The 20,356-nt window shown below is 37.6% G+C and overlaps 1 protein-coding gene across 1 annotated transcript; it reads left to right on the top strand.

Annotated features, from left to right (window-relative positions):
• The first annotated feature begins 906 nt into the window (after nt 1-906).
• LOC140151165 (elongation factor 1-beta-like) lies at nt 907-16,239 on the top strand. Its single transcript, XM_072173386.1, has 7 exons — nt 907-1,064; nt 7,034-7,156; nt 10,113-10,251; nt 10,375-10,432; nt 12,300-12,422; nt 13,467-13,534; nt 15,107-16,239. Exons 1-7 carry the CDS (start codon nt 985-987, stop codon nt 15,191-15,193), a joined length of 678 nt encoding a protein of 225 aa, XP_072029487.1. The 5' UTR covers nt 907-984; the 3' UTR covers nt 15,194-16,239.
• The last annotated feature ends 4,117 nt before the right edge of the window (nt 16,240-20,356 follow it).

The raw sequence follows: 20,356 nt of genomic DNA, 5'->3' as shown, positions 1-20,356 counted from the left end.
AGCTGAGTTACTTTTTGTGCAGACTTTACATTTGTATCATTGTTCGGGTAGGGCCTACTCCTATATTGTCTTGGGCCTACTTTACATCAGTGGACCAAATTTCAAAAGTGGGCAAAATTGCAAAATCGTTCAGCTGATCTGCTACCAAATGACATTATTGGGATGTGTGCAGGCGAAGCGCGCCAAAATTTTGCAAAAAAGACAAAGTAGCCTGCGCACTCTATAGGCCTGTCCACACAAGATAGGATACCGTACTTGGCATAGGGAATAATTATTAGATTTTACATGACCCCCTATCAGGAAAAATAAAATAACATAACCCCTCTGTTTGTCAAAGTGAAAATCACATAGGCTAACCCCCCACATTTCTCCCACCCCTCCCCTTAATGAACGGTCCCTAATATGAAATTGGTTTATTTTGTTCCCAACTTGCACCTAAATGGAATCAACCAAAATTGGTTGTGTTTGTAGTTCGCCATACCGGTAACTTATGGAAAAATGGACAGAAACGCTTCCCGACAATTATTACTAGTATTATTTCAGTATTTTGAGTACAGAAGAACAAATGTAAATTTTGAAGGAAATAAAATTTCATCATTCTCCTGCCCCCTCCGGTAATAATAATGAACAGTCCCTTATATTAGTGACGGAAATTCACAAACATAATAATGTCAGCCCTGTGTACATGTGCTGGTTTGATTGAACCGGAGGTAATTCCTGCGCATTAATTTGAGTTTATACTTTATCGCTGAGCGACAATTAATTGGTATTTGACCAATGAAATAGCGCGCTTTTCCCAACGCACAAAAAGGGCTCTGCCTTATTAGCTAAAATCCAATCGCTATCGCTCAACAATGTAGTAGAAATTCAGTATTATGCATGACCTTTCATCCATGTGGCAACCTGCATTTTTCTCCCTTTTGCTGTGCATGCCACATTGTGAACATCGATCCGAACCGGTTCCCAGAAAAACTGAAAATAAACATGGGTTTTGGAGATTTGAAAAATGCTGCTGGGTTGAGTGCCCTGAACAACTTTTTGGCAGACCGCAGTTACATCGATGGGTAATAAAAACTAATAATATTATAATTATTTTGTGTCTTTTAAAAATGTATTTAGGCGACGAAAAAAAGAAACCCTTTCAGTCATTTGTCAGTAGTAGGGATGGTCTATATACTATAGTACTAGTAGTAGTGATAGGCTGTACAGCCCCCCCAAAAAAAGGGGTGATGATGTTTCAAAAAGCTTCCTAGGTACATGTACCAGCTGAATTGAAGCAGCTCACCCTCCTGAGCATGTGAGCAATTATTTGACACCTTTTAAAAAAAATTGGCTGAAAAATGAGACGGTGCCAGCCAAAAAACTACGCATAAAAAAAGTTGCTCGAGAAACACTAGCCACGAATTTGCTCACGGATGCCCTCGCATTCGTGGCTAGTGTTCCTTTGCCCGGAATATCGGTCGGTAAACAAATTACGTAAGCTTACCGTTACGTAATGTCATGACATTGGTCATTGTAATAACATTAACAATAGGCAATTCTGAAATACCCCCTAAATACCTCATTGTACGTAGCTTTACCTACCAATTTGTTACTATGCGAGTTGTTGACGTAATTCTCAGTCCTATGTGTCATTTCAGGTGCATTTAGGTAAATATTTCATTACTATTTCTTGAGAAATTGCTCCAATATTTTCTGGCGATCGGCTAGCGTCACCATTTTGTCAGGAAGTAATTCAAGTAAAGCCTCCAGCATACTTTTCTGCCGCTTGCCGCTGCGGCAAGCGGCAGGGCGTTTCAACCAATGGCAAGCCTTTATTGTGTCCGTTTGTCTGCAATGCGCGTGCGCCACGCCGCTCAGTGGCAAGCGGCAGGTAGTATGAAACCAGCATAAAAGGTCAGAGAGATGCAGGTGGTGAACGCCGTGCAATCTCTAAATTCAGTAAATTTGCTTTGTCAGCCGTGTAATTGAATGGGATTATTTTGAAATTTAAAAGCGCTTAAAATATCACAAACAAGTAGGCCTATGTTAATAAATATTAATACAAGCTGAAACCGTTGGGGTTCGATAATGAACCCTACAAAAATAACCTTCAAATTAATTAAATACTGTAAAATTTGATTATTACTGCATGAGAGTCACTCTGACGTAATTCGCCGTGTTGGTTAGGCTCCGATCACTCAGTGTGCAAATTGAATGGCGAGTATCAGTGATCACGGCAGCTGCGAAATTCATCGCACTTATGTGGAAAGTGCCATCATGTGCATACGGCTTAGCAGTTTTGCCGTCTCTCTCTATCATGCATGTCATCCGCCGCCTAACTGAGGGCAGCAATCTAAGGTCAGGTCACGTCAAGTAAGCTCACGTGGTAAAGATACTCTCATCTATAGAATCTGTTAGCCTATGACCTCCCAGTCATTATTCATGAATATTTACCTGCGTCAAATGCCCCTACAGGTTGAGGTTAAATTTCTGCCATCTTTTCGTCGGCTGTGCAGTCAGCAAAAATCAGCTTATATTTGCTTCCAATTTTAGGATCGTAAGTATCAAAATGTAAAAAGGTGCGGCGTAATACATGAAATAGAATAAAGCTTATAATGACACGATTATGAAGTGTGTTTGTGAACTATGAAGCATGTTTACGTTCCGGTACAATTCTATGAACCGGACTATGCACAAGGATGACATAGTAGCCATCTCTAACAGTAATGCTAAAGCATTACGTGTTAGAGAATATGCTCGAACAAAAAAAAAAGCCTAACTGACATCATGCCTAAGCCTAGGTAGGCATGATCACAAAATTTTCAAGTAGGTTTTTTCACATGGAAATTATTTTGTTTAAAAAGGTGATCATTTAACTTAAAAAATGAGGGGTCAACCATGTCTGTAGCTCAAATATCAACAAAGTTATGGGCAAATGTCTGTTTTTAACATTTTTCATTTTTCTGCGCAGGCTCCGCGGCCATCATTGACAATGCCTTACAATGACTTACTGTACAAAAGAGCCAGTAATGCATCATTTTTCACCACGATGATCCGTTTTACACAAAGGCGATTTTATTTTATATAAGGACCAGCACTTTTTAGACTACGTCTCCAAGTTTCTGGTGTCCAAATTTCAAAATTTTGTATTTTCCTATGGGGATTACACAGTTAAGCCATTTACTGTGGTCGCAACTTTTTGAGCTTTTTGAGTTGAACGTCGCCCTCTATAATAAGCAATGTGGACATGCCTACCTAAGGTAGGCATGTCCACATAATTGTTTATTATAGAGGGCGACGTTCAACTCAAAAAGTTGCGACCACAGTAAATGGCTTAACTGTGTAATCCCCATAGGAAAATACAAAAATTTTTAAACAAAATAATTTCCATGTGAAAAAACCTACTTGAAAATTTTGTTATCATGCCTACCTAAGGGGCTTTCTCCTCGGGCATGATTGTCGGGACTCGGGACCCCCCTATTTTTTACTATTTTGATAATTATGGGCATTTTCTTTGCTGTTTGTTGGATTCTAATGATTATTTACATGATTTTGGGTCCCCTGGATATACAAAATCAGACATGCCAACTAGTACGGTTTCACCGTATTTTGTACGGTAAAACGTGAAAAATACGGTGGTACGGTCAACCCCCAAAAAATACGGTATTCCAGAATTTTGACCAAAATAATAAAATGTTGTGTCTTAAAAAGATAAACAGCTGCAAGATTAGTCTACCGACTGAATTACTGGTATCATTTGACCACTTTCTTGGTCTGTTAAAGTGGTTGCCTACATCGTTATTCTCGACTTTCCATGATGCATGCACATTAAAAATTATTATTTTTAAATAGACCTACAAGATGCTTTCCGAAATAATTTTCTTCTGACTTGCAGATTTTTTATGCACATTATTATTTTTTTTAACCACCTAATGCTATGTCTTCTGAAGGTATTTAGTTAACTATTTAGCTCCTTTGGTGCAAACGAATAAGCATATAAGAAGGTTTCCGACCTCCTTTTACTTCCGACTTTCGCACCATGCATGCACATTAAAGAAATATTTAATAAGGCCTACAAGATGCTTTCCAAAATAATTTTCTTCTGACTTGCAGATTTTTCATGCACATTAATATTTTTATTAACCACCTAATGCTATGTCTTCTGAAGGTATTTAGTTAACTATTTAGCTCCTTTGGTGCAAAAGAATAAGCATATAAGAAGGTTTCCGACCTCCTTTTACTTCCGACTTTCGCACCATGCATGCACATTAAAGAAATATTTAATAGGCCTACAAGATGCTTTCCAGAATAATTTTCTTCTGACTTGCAGATTTTTCATGCACATTAATATTTTTTATTAACCACCTAATGCTATGTCTTCTGAAGGTAATTTAGTTAACTATTTAGCTCTTTTGGTGCAAAAGAATAAGCATATAAGAAGGTTTCCGACCTCCTTTTACTTCCGACTTTCGCCCCATGCATGCACATTAAAGAAATAATTAATAGGCCTAAAAGATGGTTTCCGAAATAATTTTCTTCTGGCTTGCAGATTGTTCATGCACATTAATATTTTTAGTAACCACCTTAAATGCTATCTTCTGAAGGTATTTAGTTAACTATTTAGCTCTATTGGTGCAAAAGAATAAGCCTACAAGAAGGTTTCCGACCTCCTTTTACTTCCGACTTTCGCACGATGCATGCACATTAAAGAAATATTTATAGGCCTACAAGAATTTTTGAAATAATTTTCTCCTGACTTGCGTATTTTTCATGCACATTAATATTTTTTATTAAGCATCTTCATCTAACTGCTACACATGCTATGTCTTCTGGAGATATTTAGTTAACTATTTAGGTCAGAATAAGCCTGCAAGATGCTTTCCGAGTTTGTTTTCTCAAGGGTGCACTCAGTGGCACATTAATATTTGTAATATTTTAATATTTTTCTTTAACCATGCATAGACAACTGCTATACCCAGTACAGTCTTCTAATTGACATTGACATTAATCCGATGTTAGGCAGGTCTACCAGGTCTACCGACTGATAATTTCTATAATGATGATGATGATGATGATGATCAATTATTTTCTGGAAAGTTTTAACAAAGCATGCTTCTAACAACATTGGAAGTAACAAAACCCAATGTTTCCAGAAATATATCAATTTGTTTGGTCTACATACTTTATCCAATTCCGTGAGGTCAAAGGTCACATAGAAGGTCAAAGGTCGACTGAGGTCACCAAATCTTTTAATAATTTATTTTCAACCGTGCATCACATATTCGAAAATCAGCTTGATCAGTCATGTAATTAAGGAAATATGACGACTTTAAGATGGCCGCTTTCTATGTAAAGTATAGCAAAGTAGCACTTTCAATGAGTGATAACTCGTAAATGAAGCATCTTTCTGTATTGATTTATTACTTTGATGGAATGGTTCTTAGGTATTGCCAAATTTCATTGCAAATTTGTGAGGTGGGCCCCCTGGCTGTTACGTGCTTTCGGTCGCACAAGTGCTCCCTCGCAATTATGTGTTCTACTTTTGGGGTTTCTGGGGTTGGCAGGTATGCAAAGGTACATATTTATAAAATACGGTTTTTGGGTGCAAAATACGGATTTTTGTTCTTCTGAGTACGGGAATCTGGATTTCAAAGTTGGCATGTCTGCAAAATGTATATGCAATTTTTACACAAATCGTATGTTTTGATGCAAGTTTAAGAGCTAATTTATGATGCGAGGGCGCTGTTCAGCCTAGTAATAACCGTTACGTATCCCCCCTACTGAAATTTTATCATTTTATTTTATCAAATCACTTTTTTCACTTGTGCGTAGTACCCATTTGAGAGACGCTTCCATTGAATTGTGATATGTGATACAAAGTTTGTTGACCCCTGTATATTGCTATGGGCAGGTTACCCCTATATTAAAAATTAACGCCACATGATAAAAGGCTGAACATTTCAGAATATGGATGATTGAGGAATATCTCTAGTATGAAAACTTTTAAAACAACAAAAAACAGGTTTTTGCCAGCAAAAACCGAACCCTGCTTACAGAGGTACCAGCACATCTGGATTTATTCATAAAATGTTACATAAGCTTAGCATTTTATAGCATAACATAATCCATGATAATAAAATTGTCCAACTCGCCAAGGTCCTGACCATCTAAAAGAACATAGTGATAAGGACAAGGTTACTTGCCCAAATCCTAGTATAAACATTTAGTTATTGTTGGTATTTCCTGCATAAACCTGCCAGTTGACCAGGCCAACGACGGTGGACCTTTAAAGGGGTCAGTCCATCTCAAATCACCTAATGGGTTGGCTGGTCACCCTCTCAGATTTTGTTTAAAACAACTTATCATAGCCCTTTGTGCCAAATGACCACTTTTCAAACGGTAGGTCTCTACTCCTTGTCGTTTCCGAGAACCGGCCTATTAAAAATTGGGTCAGCCCCCCCCTTTTGCTCATGCGTGTCGCGACGTTAATTTTCTTCCGAGTTTAGACATCCATATCTTCCCCAAGGGGTAAGCTACAGGGCTACAAATTGGCATCTAGGGTGTCTTGGACCCAAATAACAAGATTCTGGACTCAAAAAAAATGTATATCACCCCATAGGCATGTTCGTGGTGACGCACATGACAAATTCACATTTTTGACCCCCCCCCTCCTCTTCATACCAGATGTCAGACATCATCTATTTTGCCTTTAGTAGGCAATAATATAGATTCATGTGTGACCCACTATAGCAGGGTAGACCACTCAAAAGTTGGCTTAATAAAAATTTCACAGGGGCTCAAAGACGACTCCTCAGCCAAAAGACCCCCCGTTTGTGACCCCATTTGACCTTGTGGGAAATAATCCACCACTTCTCTGGTTTCCAACCTTGAATAACAAGTAATTTAGGACCTATAACTTTTTTTCGGGTTCTTTGACCCGTGAATTTTGACCCGGTAGGCCAAGGACGGGCGGGAATTTGGGTACCCGGGAATTGGTGAGAGCCTTAATCCGTAATACATTTTTTTGTGGGTTTTTTAAACAAATTTTCAGGTACACGCCATCTCAAGCTGATGTGGCAGTCTTCCAGGCTATGTCTGGAGCCCCAAGTGCCGATCTTTTCCATGCACTCAGATGGTACAACCAAGTCAAATCATATAGCAAAGAATTTGCAAGGTGAGTGTTTTGTGAAAGCAACTTAATTGTTACTTAATGCGGCTGTGCATTAATAGATGTTGTTTCTTTTGAGAAATTGAGCTTTTATGATGTTAATCATATTTTGTATTTTATAGATTCAAGCAAAGAAAATCCAGATTTATAAACCCCAACTGCACATTTTTGTGGATTTTATTTGACTAATTCACTGGTGTTTGCAATTATAAGGAAACAAAAACAACTCTCAATTTGTTGAATCCGTGGGCCATGACGCGCAACAATGTATCAAGTTGTGCAATTTGTGAACTTGCAGATACGTTACGGCTACGCAACGCTTATCTGCATGCCTGGCGTAACCTTTGGAAGCACTGATCTCACAAGAACCTCATGATTGAATGGCACCGTTTTAGCTGATTAGTAATGAAATGTGGGTTTTTTCCAAGTTCTTTCATCCTATTTAAATATCAATTTATGAATTGATTTCAGCCAAACTTTGCAAGGGCTGTGGATTTACCTGATGTATGTTCACGTAATAAAGGGTTCACAAAAAATAACTCCCCCCTAAAATTACAAAACATTTTTTTTCATAACTTGACATACATTTCGTGGATTTGAAAATTAAAAAACCTGTGAATAAAGGAATTGTTTTTCTACCCTCCCAACGTTCTTTCGTCTGAAAATCTTTTGTTTTGGCCAAAAATAATCACTTTTTCTAAAAATGATGCTTTCAGAAAAAGTTGCACTTTTCAACATCCTCATTTATGTCAAAATTAGCTTCAACAAATCATTATTTTGCACTACGTGATGGTTGCATGGGTGACTAAGAGTTCGGAGACAAAAAGGTGAAGGAAAAAACCCCAATTAAATCAATCGTTACATTGATACCGAGAAAGTTTTGTACATTACATGTATGGGATGTTGAAAAGCGCAACCTTTTTTAAAGCATCATTTTTGAAAAATGTGATTATTTTTGACCGAAACAAAAAGATTTTGAGAAGGGATAACTTTGGTAGGGTAGCAAAAAGATGCCTCTATTCACAAGTTTTTTAATTTTTCAAATCAACAAAATGAATGTTAAGTTATGCAAAGAAATGTTTTGTAACTCCTAAATTGATTTTACCATTTTTGAAACACTGGCTCAATAAAATCTTCTAGAAAAACCCAATACATGTCAATTAGTCATTGTTTTATACTGCAAGATGATTGCATGGGTGACTGGGTAATCGAATACATAAAATGAAAGAAAACAAAAACACCATTAAATAAATCAAAACATTGATATCGAGAATGTTTTTGTACATTAAATGTATAGGATGTAGGAAAGTGCAACTTTTTCTGAAAGCATCATTATTGGAAAATGTGATTATTTTTGGCCAAAACAAAAAGATTTTTTAAGGAAAGAACTTTGGGAGGGTAGGAAAATGATTCCTTTATTCACAGGTTTTTAGATTTTTCAAATCAACGAAATGTATGTCAAGTTATGCAAAGAAATGTCTTGTAATTTTAGGGGGGGGAGTTATTTTTTGTGAACCCTTTATGAGGGTGTGTATTTTTAAAAAGTTACAGGCCCAACAGCAAAAGCACACACCATTGGCCTGTGAGAGTGTGTTAAAGTCCAGCCCTGCTAGTCACCCTTACTTGTCACTAGTGGTTGAAATTGAATGACCCTATGTTCCGATGACAAAATGGCCCAATTTTTTCGTCTCTAAGCCCATTTTGAGTGTGGTATTTCACATCATAATGATGCAAGACTCAAGAAAAGTTTTTGATTCCTTAACTCAATAATATTGATTCCCATAGATTAAGAATATCTAGTTTTTAAAAAAGAAATATACCACCTATACCACATGGCATTTCCCCCTCTTGAAAATGGTTAATTTTTTGGTCAAAAATGAGCCTGAGGGCTATTGGGGGCTCCGTCTGACTAGCAGAGTTGCAAAAGAAATTAAAATGTGTCTAACTCTATCCCTGGGCAACCAAAGAGTGCAACTACATTAAATATTTTAAAACTAACTAATATGTGACCATCCACCACAACTGAGCCCGGATGTCGCCAGTGCCACTATTGAGATATGCTCCATTGAACTTAACAATAAACAATAGGAAACAAAGGATTTATTGACTGTTTTATTGATTTTTCGCTACTTAAATGTCAAGTACTATTATACACACATGATATACATCATTTTAAATCTAATTTCAAGCAGAATATTTTGGTTGAATATCTCAAAAATGATGATTGGCGACTTCAGGGCTCAGTTGTGCTGGATGGTCACATATTGATCTTTATTTAATCACCCAGGGTCTCTGAAAATGACATGTCAAACATATATTTTTCAGAGGGTAAGTTTGCCTCTTCCCGTAAAATAAAAAACAAAAGCAATGACGAGAGTCCATTGTTTTGTGTTCATCATTGTGTATCACCAGTTTTACTAAACCACAAAACTAGAAGGTCACTCATAGGCTGTAGAAGTAAGCTGTTCAAACTGGATTTGCATTTTCTGTAACCTAGAAAAATCCCCATTTTCATCCTTGATGGGCGATCATTGACGTCTTGACGAGCCAGAAGTAAAATCCACAAGCGTATTAGAATTTTTCCTTTCAATCTTATTTCAGTAACCCCATCAAGACACCTTCATACCAAATGAGAAAAATCTAAGAGGTATGGTGCCAAAATTATTGAATTGGGCTGGAATGACTTGTTGGTTTGCCAAAAATAAGGAAAAAATTCCCATTGACTCCCAAATGGAAACGTTCCAGTAGCACCCTATAAACTTACTACTTTATTCAAAAGTGATAATATTTTGTGTGGGGTATTTTGTCACTAAAATTAATAACACTTGTCGAAAAATGGCTACTGGTGGTGCCCCGTCCATTTAGGCTACCCTCCCCCTCATTCGTATGACTTGGCCTACGTTACCATTTTACTATCAGTGTATAACATATATTGATTTTAATTGATCAATTTATATTCTAGTTTAACCGGTATCAAGAAACCAGTAGACCAGTATGGACCAGCAGGTGGAGCTGCCCTGGCCCCGACAGAGAATGGCGCAGGTGGGGGTGATGATGATGATGACTTTGACCTCTTTGGATCTGATGATGATGCAGATGAAGTGAGTATATATCATTGTACCTCTCTCTCTCTGTCTGGTGGCGCTTTGTAGCGCTGCTGTGGTCTTCACAAGAGTGGGTGTATGAAATTTAAAATCTTAAACATTTACTTGCTCAATTTTCAGGTTGAAAAACTGAAGGAAGAGAGAAAGGCAGCTACAGAGGAAAAGAAGAAACCAAAGAGTAAGTTCACACAATAAACTCAACCCAGAAAGTATCGAAACGATAATAGATGGTCAGATATATCGGGAACTGAAATATATAGCAAAAACTTGTTTAATGTATATAAAGCGCAGCTTTCTCCTGCACATTTTGATACCTCTTTTGTTGCTCTACGATATCATTTGGTCGAGTTATGGGCGCTTGAGTGGCTTCAAGTCGGATTTTGAAAGTTGCACTTAGCTCCTATTCAAGTCAAATGCGTTCGTCGTGTACACACACACACACAAAATCAAGACAAATGACACCGATGTGCTCTGTTTACTTCTAAAACCATGAACTTTATTTTACTCCTTCGACTTCCAACTTCAATACTTGCTACCCTTTACTTATCTCTCACTTATCTCATGAACTCTTTCTGCTGACATCTCAATACTTGGTGTGCCCACCATCACTGTCTATCACTGCCTGGATTCATCATCTAAAGTCTTGAATAGGAGCTAAGTGCAACTTTCAAAATCCGACTTGAAGCCACTCAAGCAAGTGATATCGTAGAGCAACAATATATTTCAGTTCCCGATATATCTGACCATCTATAATCGTTTTGATACTTTCTGGGTTGAGTTTATTCTAATACCATGTAGAATAAGGCACCATAACCAATCTGTTTGATGTTTGGATCGCCGTCGATGCTGCTTTGATGCTTGTAATGAATGAACTATCAACGAATTGCTGGTAAATTTGTATTGGTCAATACCATTACATGCACAGATTTGTACAGGGACTGCCTTTTGAAAATTGGAAAAGAGCTGTAGAATGCTCTTCTGGTCTTTTTAAGAAGAGCTTTAGAAGAGCTGTTTGCACCTGCACCATTAAAGCATAAATAATTTAACAAGTCATCTAGAGGAGCTATAAATCGCTCTTGCAAATGCAACTTAAGAAGAGCTATAGAGGAGTGATTGCTCTCACTCCTCTCAAAAGGCAGTCCCTGTTTGTATGTAATCACAATTAAATATAGTCAATTAATTGATTTTTATGAATAATAAGGACTGACCAACCATCGATAGTCGATCGAAAGATCGAACTAATTTGGCTGACTGAATCGCTATTAGGCACTCTGGTTGTTTTTGTATTTCTTTTTGGGTTTCTAGTGCCTGCTATTAGTTGTCACAATTGGTGTTGAGAAAAGTGTTACAAACAGCATTGTGGGATCATCTATGATCTGTGTTGAAATATTTGAGGCCTAATGTATGTACATTTGTGTCTAGTCCAGAGTGGCAAGTTGTCTGTTTTCTAAATATCAAATTCTCTGTTTGTTTTTTTGTTTTCTAAAACATAAAGATTGTAGGGAAATTGAATTTAGGTTAGGAAACGCTATATAAACATCCAATATGGCGACTGTTGTTCCCATGGTGATATCGTGGTGGTAATGCCTTGGCAGAACTGGGAATAAAATGGCCAAATTATGTCCACTAGTTAGCCTTAAAGGCAAGTAAAAGAGAGTAATAGTTAGAAGAAAATGTCAGTGAAATATGAGGTTTGTTTCGTCCTTTAACTGAATGTACATTAGGGCCATTGTCTAGTAGAATTTTCATTGTGGACAATCGTCAAATCCCAAGATACGACGTCGACAATTAGTCCATGCTTGTTGAAAATTGCTTTGTCGACAACGGTCTTGTCGACAATGTTAACAGTCTTGTCGACAACAGCCATTGTGCATTCAAAATACCCAATAATTTACTTAGAAATAAGCTTATTTTTGCAAAATTGCCCTTCCTGTGCTTTCTGTTTTTACTCCAATTCCATGGTTTTTGTTTGCTTCTGTAAAATGGAAAACTGGCCTCTTCAGTATAGTTTTAATAACATGGTGATTTATTTGTTTGTTGTGCAGAGGTAGTAATTGCCAAGTCCTCCCTCGTTCTGGATATCAAGCCGTGGAGTGACGAGACCGATCTTGGCGTGCTAGAGAAGGAAGTGAGGACTATCGTCATGGATGGTCTACTATGGGGAGCTTGTAAGTACACTCATACCCACTTGATTCCAAGCATTGGGTCTGCACCTTTGTCTTAGCTTGAAAATTGTCAGTAGTTTGAATCAAATTTTATGTCCAAAAGAGGGGAAAACTGCATTCGTATTGGATTTTAAAATTGTCACAATCTTAGGCCGATTATTCAAACCAGTTGACCCACACATAGCCTCTCTATACATGTAGTCTAAATTACCTTAAAATAAATAAAGCAAAATCAAACTGAATTCCGCATTAGGGGCCAATTTATTATCACTTGGCTGAGATCAAGTACAGAAACAAGTAGAAATCCATCAATAAAGTGTATTGAGACAATAGTGTATAAATCACCATTGTACAGCATTGTGATCCTCCGCCACATGAGCCACCCCTGGCTAATTAGACTTAATGAGTTACAGTAATTAGTACAAATGAAAATCATAAATTTTTGTTTCAGAAATTGAAAGGCCAATGTCTAAGGAACAAAATAGTACTAGACAAACTCATAATAAATACCAAATAAACAAACTACATGCATGTAAACACGTCTTGATGAGTAAGAATGCAACAAAGCCACCCTTTTTAGGTGCCCAGTATAAAAACATGACCTTCATTTGAATATTAAAAGTATAAAAATGCAACAGTTAATGTTAACAATCAATTTTGAAAGTTTGGTAAAATACACGTATCACACTATAGGGACCACTCAATTATGGACTTCCTCATTTGGGCTATTGGCAGTGAAGTATTGTGCTGTATGTAAGCAAGCCTCGTCTATCATTTAAGTAGGCTAGGTATATGATGTAGTATAGAGGCCGTCAGCCTTTTTCGCTGGATCCGCCATCTTGTGGGTACTGACGTTCTGCATGTCATGCGTTAGACATTACACCTCAGATTACGCGGAAGTCGCGGAAAGCGTCAATGCAGTGATCATAGCAATAAGACACTCCGTACCCTAAAGATGGCGGCGTTGACGTCACAATAATTACCTCAATTGCTTCATACTTGTATTTTGTATGATGTTGCATTGTTTCACACTTTTGTTTTCCACAGCCAAACTTGTGCCAATTGCCTTTGGAATCAAGAAACTGCAGATTTCTTGTGTAGTGGTAGATGACAAGGTGAGTGTGCCTGTTTTGCGGGATTTTGTATACCATAATTCAAAATAATTAAAAAGTCGGCCGTACCACATAGTACCACATTTGCAAAATGTGTATTTTGAGCAAAATGGGGTTGAAGTTTTTGAGAAATTTATTGTTTCAGTAATCTTCAAATATACCATCTAGTTGAACGAAAACCATTCCAGGCCAAAGAAGACATTCATCAAATTAATATAAATGCTATATACTTCATTAATATATTGTTCATTGATTGGTTAAAAGTGGATCACATGACCAAAAATAGTTCTACCATCAGTACTCCCATCCGTAAATAGTACCTCCAAGCCGTAAATAGTATTTTCAATGTCCCGAATGGTACTTCCAAGCCGTAAATAGTACTTTTGACCATGCCTTCCCCGTGCGCGCATTGGATGCGACGGAACAGTTCACGACGCGAAACTGCTATAGCGTGATTTCGCTGCTGTAATTGGTTAGCCCGATTTTAGCCTATTCGATTTTTTTGAAGGGCAAAATATAGGTTGTGCTTAAATTGGTTGTGCTGTTCACTCAGGATAGAAGCTGTCAAATAATTTTCTTTTAACCAATCAATGAACAAAGAACAGGAAAATAGTACTATTGATCTCACCTCGGGCCCATAGTTTTAACCAGAACCTGTCATGGCAGTATATATTTGTATACTATTTTAGTCATAGATGCTTCACTAAAATCGAATATTTATCATAGAAACATGTGACACGATCTGGTCCATGGGGGGCCAAAGGAGGCATTTTTGAAAATTGAGTTACTAATAACTATTACCTAATACAAACATTAAACTATCATATACTGAAAACACCAAAGGTCTAGCATACTTGGCTCTAAAGTTATGAAGTTTTGTGATGTCTATTTTCTTAAGTATTTTATTGTTGTTTACTCCACATTTTTGCCTTTATCTCAATTTCAAATTTGCCGCCTTTGGCCCCCCATGGGCCAGATCGTGTGTGCTTACTTGCTTGCTTAAGATGAGTGGTGTCGAACTACAACAGCATGCCAAATCCTTCTGTCCTGCATGGCCGTTCCCAAATCCATAACATCCAGTCCAGTGTCCTGTTTCAATACATTCACATATGTTAGAGGGGGTCTACCAGGTTTTCTGTTTTCATGCTTAGGTGTCCAATGGATCAGCCTGGCTACAGGCTCGTTTTTGCTTCTGTACGCTACATGTAGGTTCATGAGATACTCCATTTTACTATATATTTCTTTTTGAAGAAACATCCACACCTATCCACACCTCGCATGGTGGTCACTGCGAAGTAGCATATTTGTTGCAATGGAAAATTTGACTATTGCACTTGCGCCTAGTGCCAAGTCTTTGCAACTGACACTACATGTAAAAATAGCAAAAATAAGCAATAGTAATTGGCCAATCAAATGAGTTATAAAATGTGTGTTATTATCAGATTTCAATAAGGGGTTTGTACATGATAGAATATTTAGGTATGATAAGGATACAAAGTTACGTCCTATATTTGACACTCTTGATGGTCCATGCCAAATTAATTTTTATGGACTTTGTTTTGTTTATATTTTCAGGTTAGCACTGAAGATCTAGAAGACAACATCACTGCTTTTGAAGAATATGTACAGTCTGTAGACATTGTTGCCTTTAACAAGATCTAAAGTGGACCAATCCAGGAATTGTGCCAAATGAACACTGATATAATAGCAAGATTAAATAGCAAAGACCAACATATCTGGAATGATGATAGATTTCTTACTAGTTGGAGTGAGCAGTTGGACTATCCAAATTGGAAGGTTAAAAAAACATTTAATATTGCCTGCCAAAACAGTACAAAATGCAATTTGAATTTGATAGTGCTTGTGACGCAGTATTGTCCTGATCCTGTATTCCGGAACAAAAGCTGTATGTGATACGTTCGTCGTTCGAGCTAGATGAGTCATTGAAGTATCAATTTTGGGTGTTTTTATTGTTAGACTCTAGTGTAAATACTCCATTGAGGCATTAAGCAGCTTACATTGTAAAGCTGTATAATCCTTCAATAGAAAATTTATGTGGTACATGTAGGCTCATTGCGTGCAGTTTTACCCAAATGATATCAACCAAGTTGGAGATTTGTTTGTACTTCATTTCACTGTGGTGTTTGTATCATGGAAATACTCATATCTAAGGAACCAAAAATACAATTTGGATGGAAGTTTCAGCATAATGCAGCCAGTAAAAAACTTGCTTGGTAGTGTCAAATTGTTTGAAATAATAGTATTTATAGTATTGTATCCTTGAAAGAATAGGTTCGTTCATATAAATTTATTATGAACAAAACAGACGCAATGTACAATACCCTATGCATCATCAAATTAAAGCAAGCAAAGACATCTGGTCTTTTTGACTTATGGTTTTGCTGACTATAGTCCAGAAGACCAAATTAAATCCACTTGTTTCTTATTACTCCAGAAAGGTTCACCATAGTCACAGATGTAACATTGGATTACGTCAGCTAGTTTGCTAGAGATATATGATTCCAGATAAGAGACATATGTCAATGATCATTATTATTCAAAACAAAAATCCAAATATTGCAAAAACAAGACTTACACTTACATGTACTTCACATCTCAAAGATAGAATGTATGCTCATACAGAAAAATATATTGTATTTCAACCATGTCAGTCAATAAATTGGCACATAGTGCACAGAATAATAATATCAGTTGGTTTCTGTAATAAATTGGGACGTGTGCGATGTACCACCCGCACCTATCACCCCTTTTTGGTGGGTTTGGGCCCACCCCGTACAGGCGAAAATCACACTTACGCCATTGTGCCCACCGTGAATTATTTTTGTCTTTGTCCCCCCCCCCCCCCGACAACTGACCCTGATACGCCACTGATCATGTAAAATTCTTGGACCACCCCAAAAATGATTTTTCCAAGACCACACTGATGAGGTTAGGAGACTTGTAGCCCATCCCCTTAAGGTTACTTAATATTTTGACCAAATCTGACCTCAAATTTGATACAGGTTGCCACATTCAAAATTACTTTTTCTGAAAATAGACATCGTATGAAGAAATTCAGGGTGCATCATATTAAGGTAAATGATTCTTATTTTAATAATCGTTTTATTCTGATCCAAAGCAGAGGATGATTTAAGGAAGCCCCATCATGCACTGTAAAAGGTGTTATCACGCGAATTTCAACTGCCACTTAACTTCTCAAATCCCATTAAAGTCTGTGCAAAAGATGTTGTTTTAGAATTGCCCGTGTGTCATTATTACTTAGTCGATTTCAGATCTAAAGTGATGTATGCATGAAGGATAATTCACACCTTCTGTAGATAACATAAAATGTGAAATCGACCGACATTTTGAATGTGTTTTTATTGTAAATATATCAGTCCAAATTCAAATTTAACCATACACGTTTATGCAGTGGTCCCAGGCAGTGGTGTCATGTTCACTCACACAGCTGCTAACCGCAAGTTGACCCCAGTGGAGTGCTGGGAAGTGCTTTTAAAAATCATCCTCTGGATCCAAAGGGTCAATCTTTGTTACTAGTGTTTAAATTTTTACTAAATTCAAGCACCATGTCTTTTTTAAATTCATTTCATTTTAGAAAGCTAAAATTTTACTAGCAGAGAAATAATGATGATGTAAAATGGGAAGTGGTTCCTGATTTCTTTCATGACTTCATGAACTTGATGATTTTTAGTGCTAAAACACAAATTTGTTAAAATGCTTCTGTTTTCAATGGTAAGGTATTTTTTGTATTTTTAACTTAATAACATGTGGACGAAGCCAGGCATAGCCCAATAGTGCTCAGAGGCTACTAAATTCATGGGATTCCAACCGGACTTTACGGAACAGCGATATGAGAAGAGGTCCGATTTTAGATATAGGAGGAAAACCGGAGAAAAACCTGCGAGGACGAGAATGGATCGGCAACCAAACTCACATGTGGCATCGAAGGGAATTGAACCCGGCCGCAGTGGTGAGACCACTTCACTAACCTGCCCTCCCTAAAAACACTACACTAACCCGCCCTCCCCAGCGACCGTTGAGTCCAATTGATTAGTTTTATGATTCCAATTTAATAACTAGCGACATTATTTCACTGAACCTAATTAAGCCATCATAGGTAAAAGGATTCCGCAACCAAGCTACAGAAATCTTGACAAATTTCTTTCTCGTCACCTGAACCACCAGATTAGATAGTTTATCATAAGCTACCTATTTTACCTTTGTTCATGTTCAATCCATTTCAACTATGCAATATAAGTTGTTCTCACCATTTACATCACAAATGTAAGGGCACGAAAGTTGGGCGGATGACTTTGACGATTTGATCAAGCAGCAATACTGTGCTGGATAAGATTAATATTTACTTGGGCAGGACTCTCAGAAGTTTCTTAAAGGATGCCACGGTTGGTGCAGAGACAAGTTTATCAGGCAAATTGTTCCAATTCTTAACCACTCTGTTTGCAAAGAAGTGGCTTGCCAACTTTTTGGGCGCCTGACAAAGAGTTTTTTGTAATGACCTCTTAATTCGAAGTGGGGGAGGGAGAAAAACCTATCAGCTGGAGTCTTATACAGCCCATGGACATACTTGTAGGTGTCGATAAGTTCGGTTTTAAACCTCCTCTCCTGAAGTGATTCCATCTGAATATCTTGCTTGCATAGGCGTAAACACCTCTTCTGCACCTTCTCTAAAGCTAAAATATTTTCTTTGGTAAACGGACTCCAAGCTGAAGATGCGTATTCCAGGGCTGGACGAATGAGAGACTTGTATAAGACAGAAACTTTGTCTTCATTGAAACCGGTCAAGCACCTGCGAAACATAGGTATCTTCTAATGAGCCTTTTTCACAATATCTTGGATGTGTTTGGTTGAGGTAGGTGTGTTACAGTAACACCAAGGTCCTTTTGGCTATCAACTTCCTGCAAGTAGACTCCATTCAACGAGTAGTGGTACCTTAAAGATGATCTGATGCGAAGCACTACACATTTCTCTGCATTTTTGCAGTAGTAGCAACCAGTGGCGGCTGCTGTGCCCCCTCAGCTGTGGAAAATTTTTCAAAAATGTCAAATGGTGTGATTTGGTGCATACTTTTTAGGTTAATTCACTTTATTTGTTGAATGCTCAGTTAATAGCAGTGAAAGTATAATTTTATGTCCAATGCTACCTGTGAATTAAGTTGATGTTGGGTGCATACCGCGCATTTAATGTTTTCAATTGAAATTAAGTTGAAAATCTTTCATATTCCTTTGTTTATTGTTAACTAAGTAGATTTTTTAAATCTGCATGATATATAATCTGCATAATGAACAAACTCTTAAATCTTGGATACTTCTTGGCTATTTAAATTTTCTTCATATTTATCAACAAAAGGAAGATCAATGCACATGATTTTATTTACTCATGCAGCTTCTTATGATGAATATGATAAACCCTGTATACAACCTTCAATTCTAAAGTATTCAATCATAAACCTCAGCATAGACTAAAACTTTGCATGGACTTGCACCAGTCTTAAAGTTTTACTTATCCTGCCCCTAACCACATGCATGTGTATAACAATTTGCACTTTGTAGGAAAGATTTAGTTGAAGTCTATCAGCTCATCTGTTTTTGTGTACAAAAGTATCAATGAGCACTGGTGACAAGCATCACAAGTTTGAGACATTAAGTCATTTACCTTATATGGTAAGTGGGCAGTCAAAGGTCAGCCCAGTGTGTACCTTCAGAGGCGCAGTGGTTTTCAATGAGACCCTAGCTTCTAAGCACATTTGCAGTGAGCATGAGGCTATTTTAATGGTATAAATAAAGTACATTTGGGGCATGCCCTGTTTGGAGTTGCCATATTTTAAAACAGCTACTGTTGCCTTATTGAATAGAAAATCACTGCTACAGATGGTTTTAATGCATTGTCATTGTGAAGTGTGGTGTGATGTGTAAACATACTGTTATTTATGAAATAAAACAGGTGATGTATGGAACATTATTACAACTACTTAAATTTTATTTTTGATGGGATAAGGCCACAGGGTCACAGCCCCAAGTGCCCTAATGGACCAGCCGCCACTGGTAGCAACTGAATCTGGAATGTCATTAACATAGAGAAGGAATAACACTGGTCCCAAGATGGAGCCTTGAGGCACTCCACTGGTGACACTCTTTTCTCAGAACAACTCATTTGTCTCCTATGACTCGCAAAACTTTCAATCCATGAAAGAACATGGCCACGAATACCCAGGTGACGGAGTTTGTAGAGCAAACGCTTGTGAGGCACCGAGTCGAATGCTTTACTGAAGTCGAGGTAAATAGCATCGACACCGGTTTTTTCATCGTAGGCTCTGGTCCAATCATACAGACACTCGAGGAGCTGAGTGAGGCAGGAGCACTGTTCTTGGAAACCATGCTGCTCACAGGAGATAATCTGGTGGTTGACAGTGAAATCCATGAGCTGGTCATAGATAATTTTCTCAAAAATCTTAACAACTTGGCTAGTCAGCGAAACAGGTCTGTAGTTGTTGGGACTTAACCTGGACCCTTCTTAAAAAGCAGCGTAATGTTTGCATCTCTCCAATCCTGTGGCACCACACCTGTCTGCAGCGATGAAGAGGATACTCAAGGAACGTCAAAATCAAGAACATTCTTCATTACATTTACATGCCAATCATCTGTACCACATGCTTTGTTAGGATACAACTTCTGAAGCTTCTCTCTAACAATCTCTGGGGTGATGGAAATGTCATATAGATTAGCGGTAAAAGTCCTCTCAGGCAATGGAAGGTTCAAAATGTCGTCTTGCGGCTCAACCTTAAGA

This window comes from Amphiura filiformis, chromosome 4, assembly GCF_039555335.1.
Source record: "Amphiura filiformis chromosome 4, Afil_fr2py, whole genome shotgun sequence".
Lineage (NCBI taxonomy): Eukaryota > Metazoa > Echinodermata > Ophiuroidea > Amphilepidida > Amphiuridae > Amphiura > Amphiura filiformis.
The sequence above is the reverse complement of the archived record's forward strand: the minus strand, read 5'-3'. Positions and strand labels throughout refer to the sequence as shown.

What these genes read in the sequence shown, in the direction of transcription:
- LOC140151165 (XM_072173386.1), top strand. Translation starts at nt 985, where the DNA reads ATGGGTTTTGGAGATTTGAAAAATGCTGCTGGGTTGAGTGCCCTGAAC. An exon ending in GACCGCAGTTACATCGATGG is followed by an intron (nt 1,065 to 7,033) that starts GTAATAAAAACT and finishes ACAAATTTTCAG; the next exon opens with GTACACGCCATCTCAAGCTG. An exon ending in CTGATGATGATGCAGATGAA is followed by an intron (nt 10,252 to 10,374) that starts GTGAGTATATAT and finishes CTCAATTTTCAG; the next exon opens with GTTGAAAAACTGAAGGAAGA.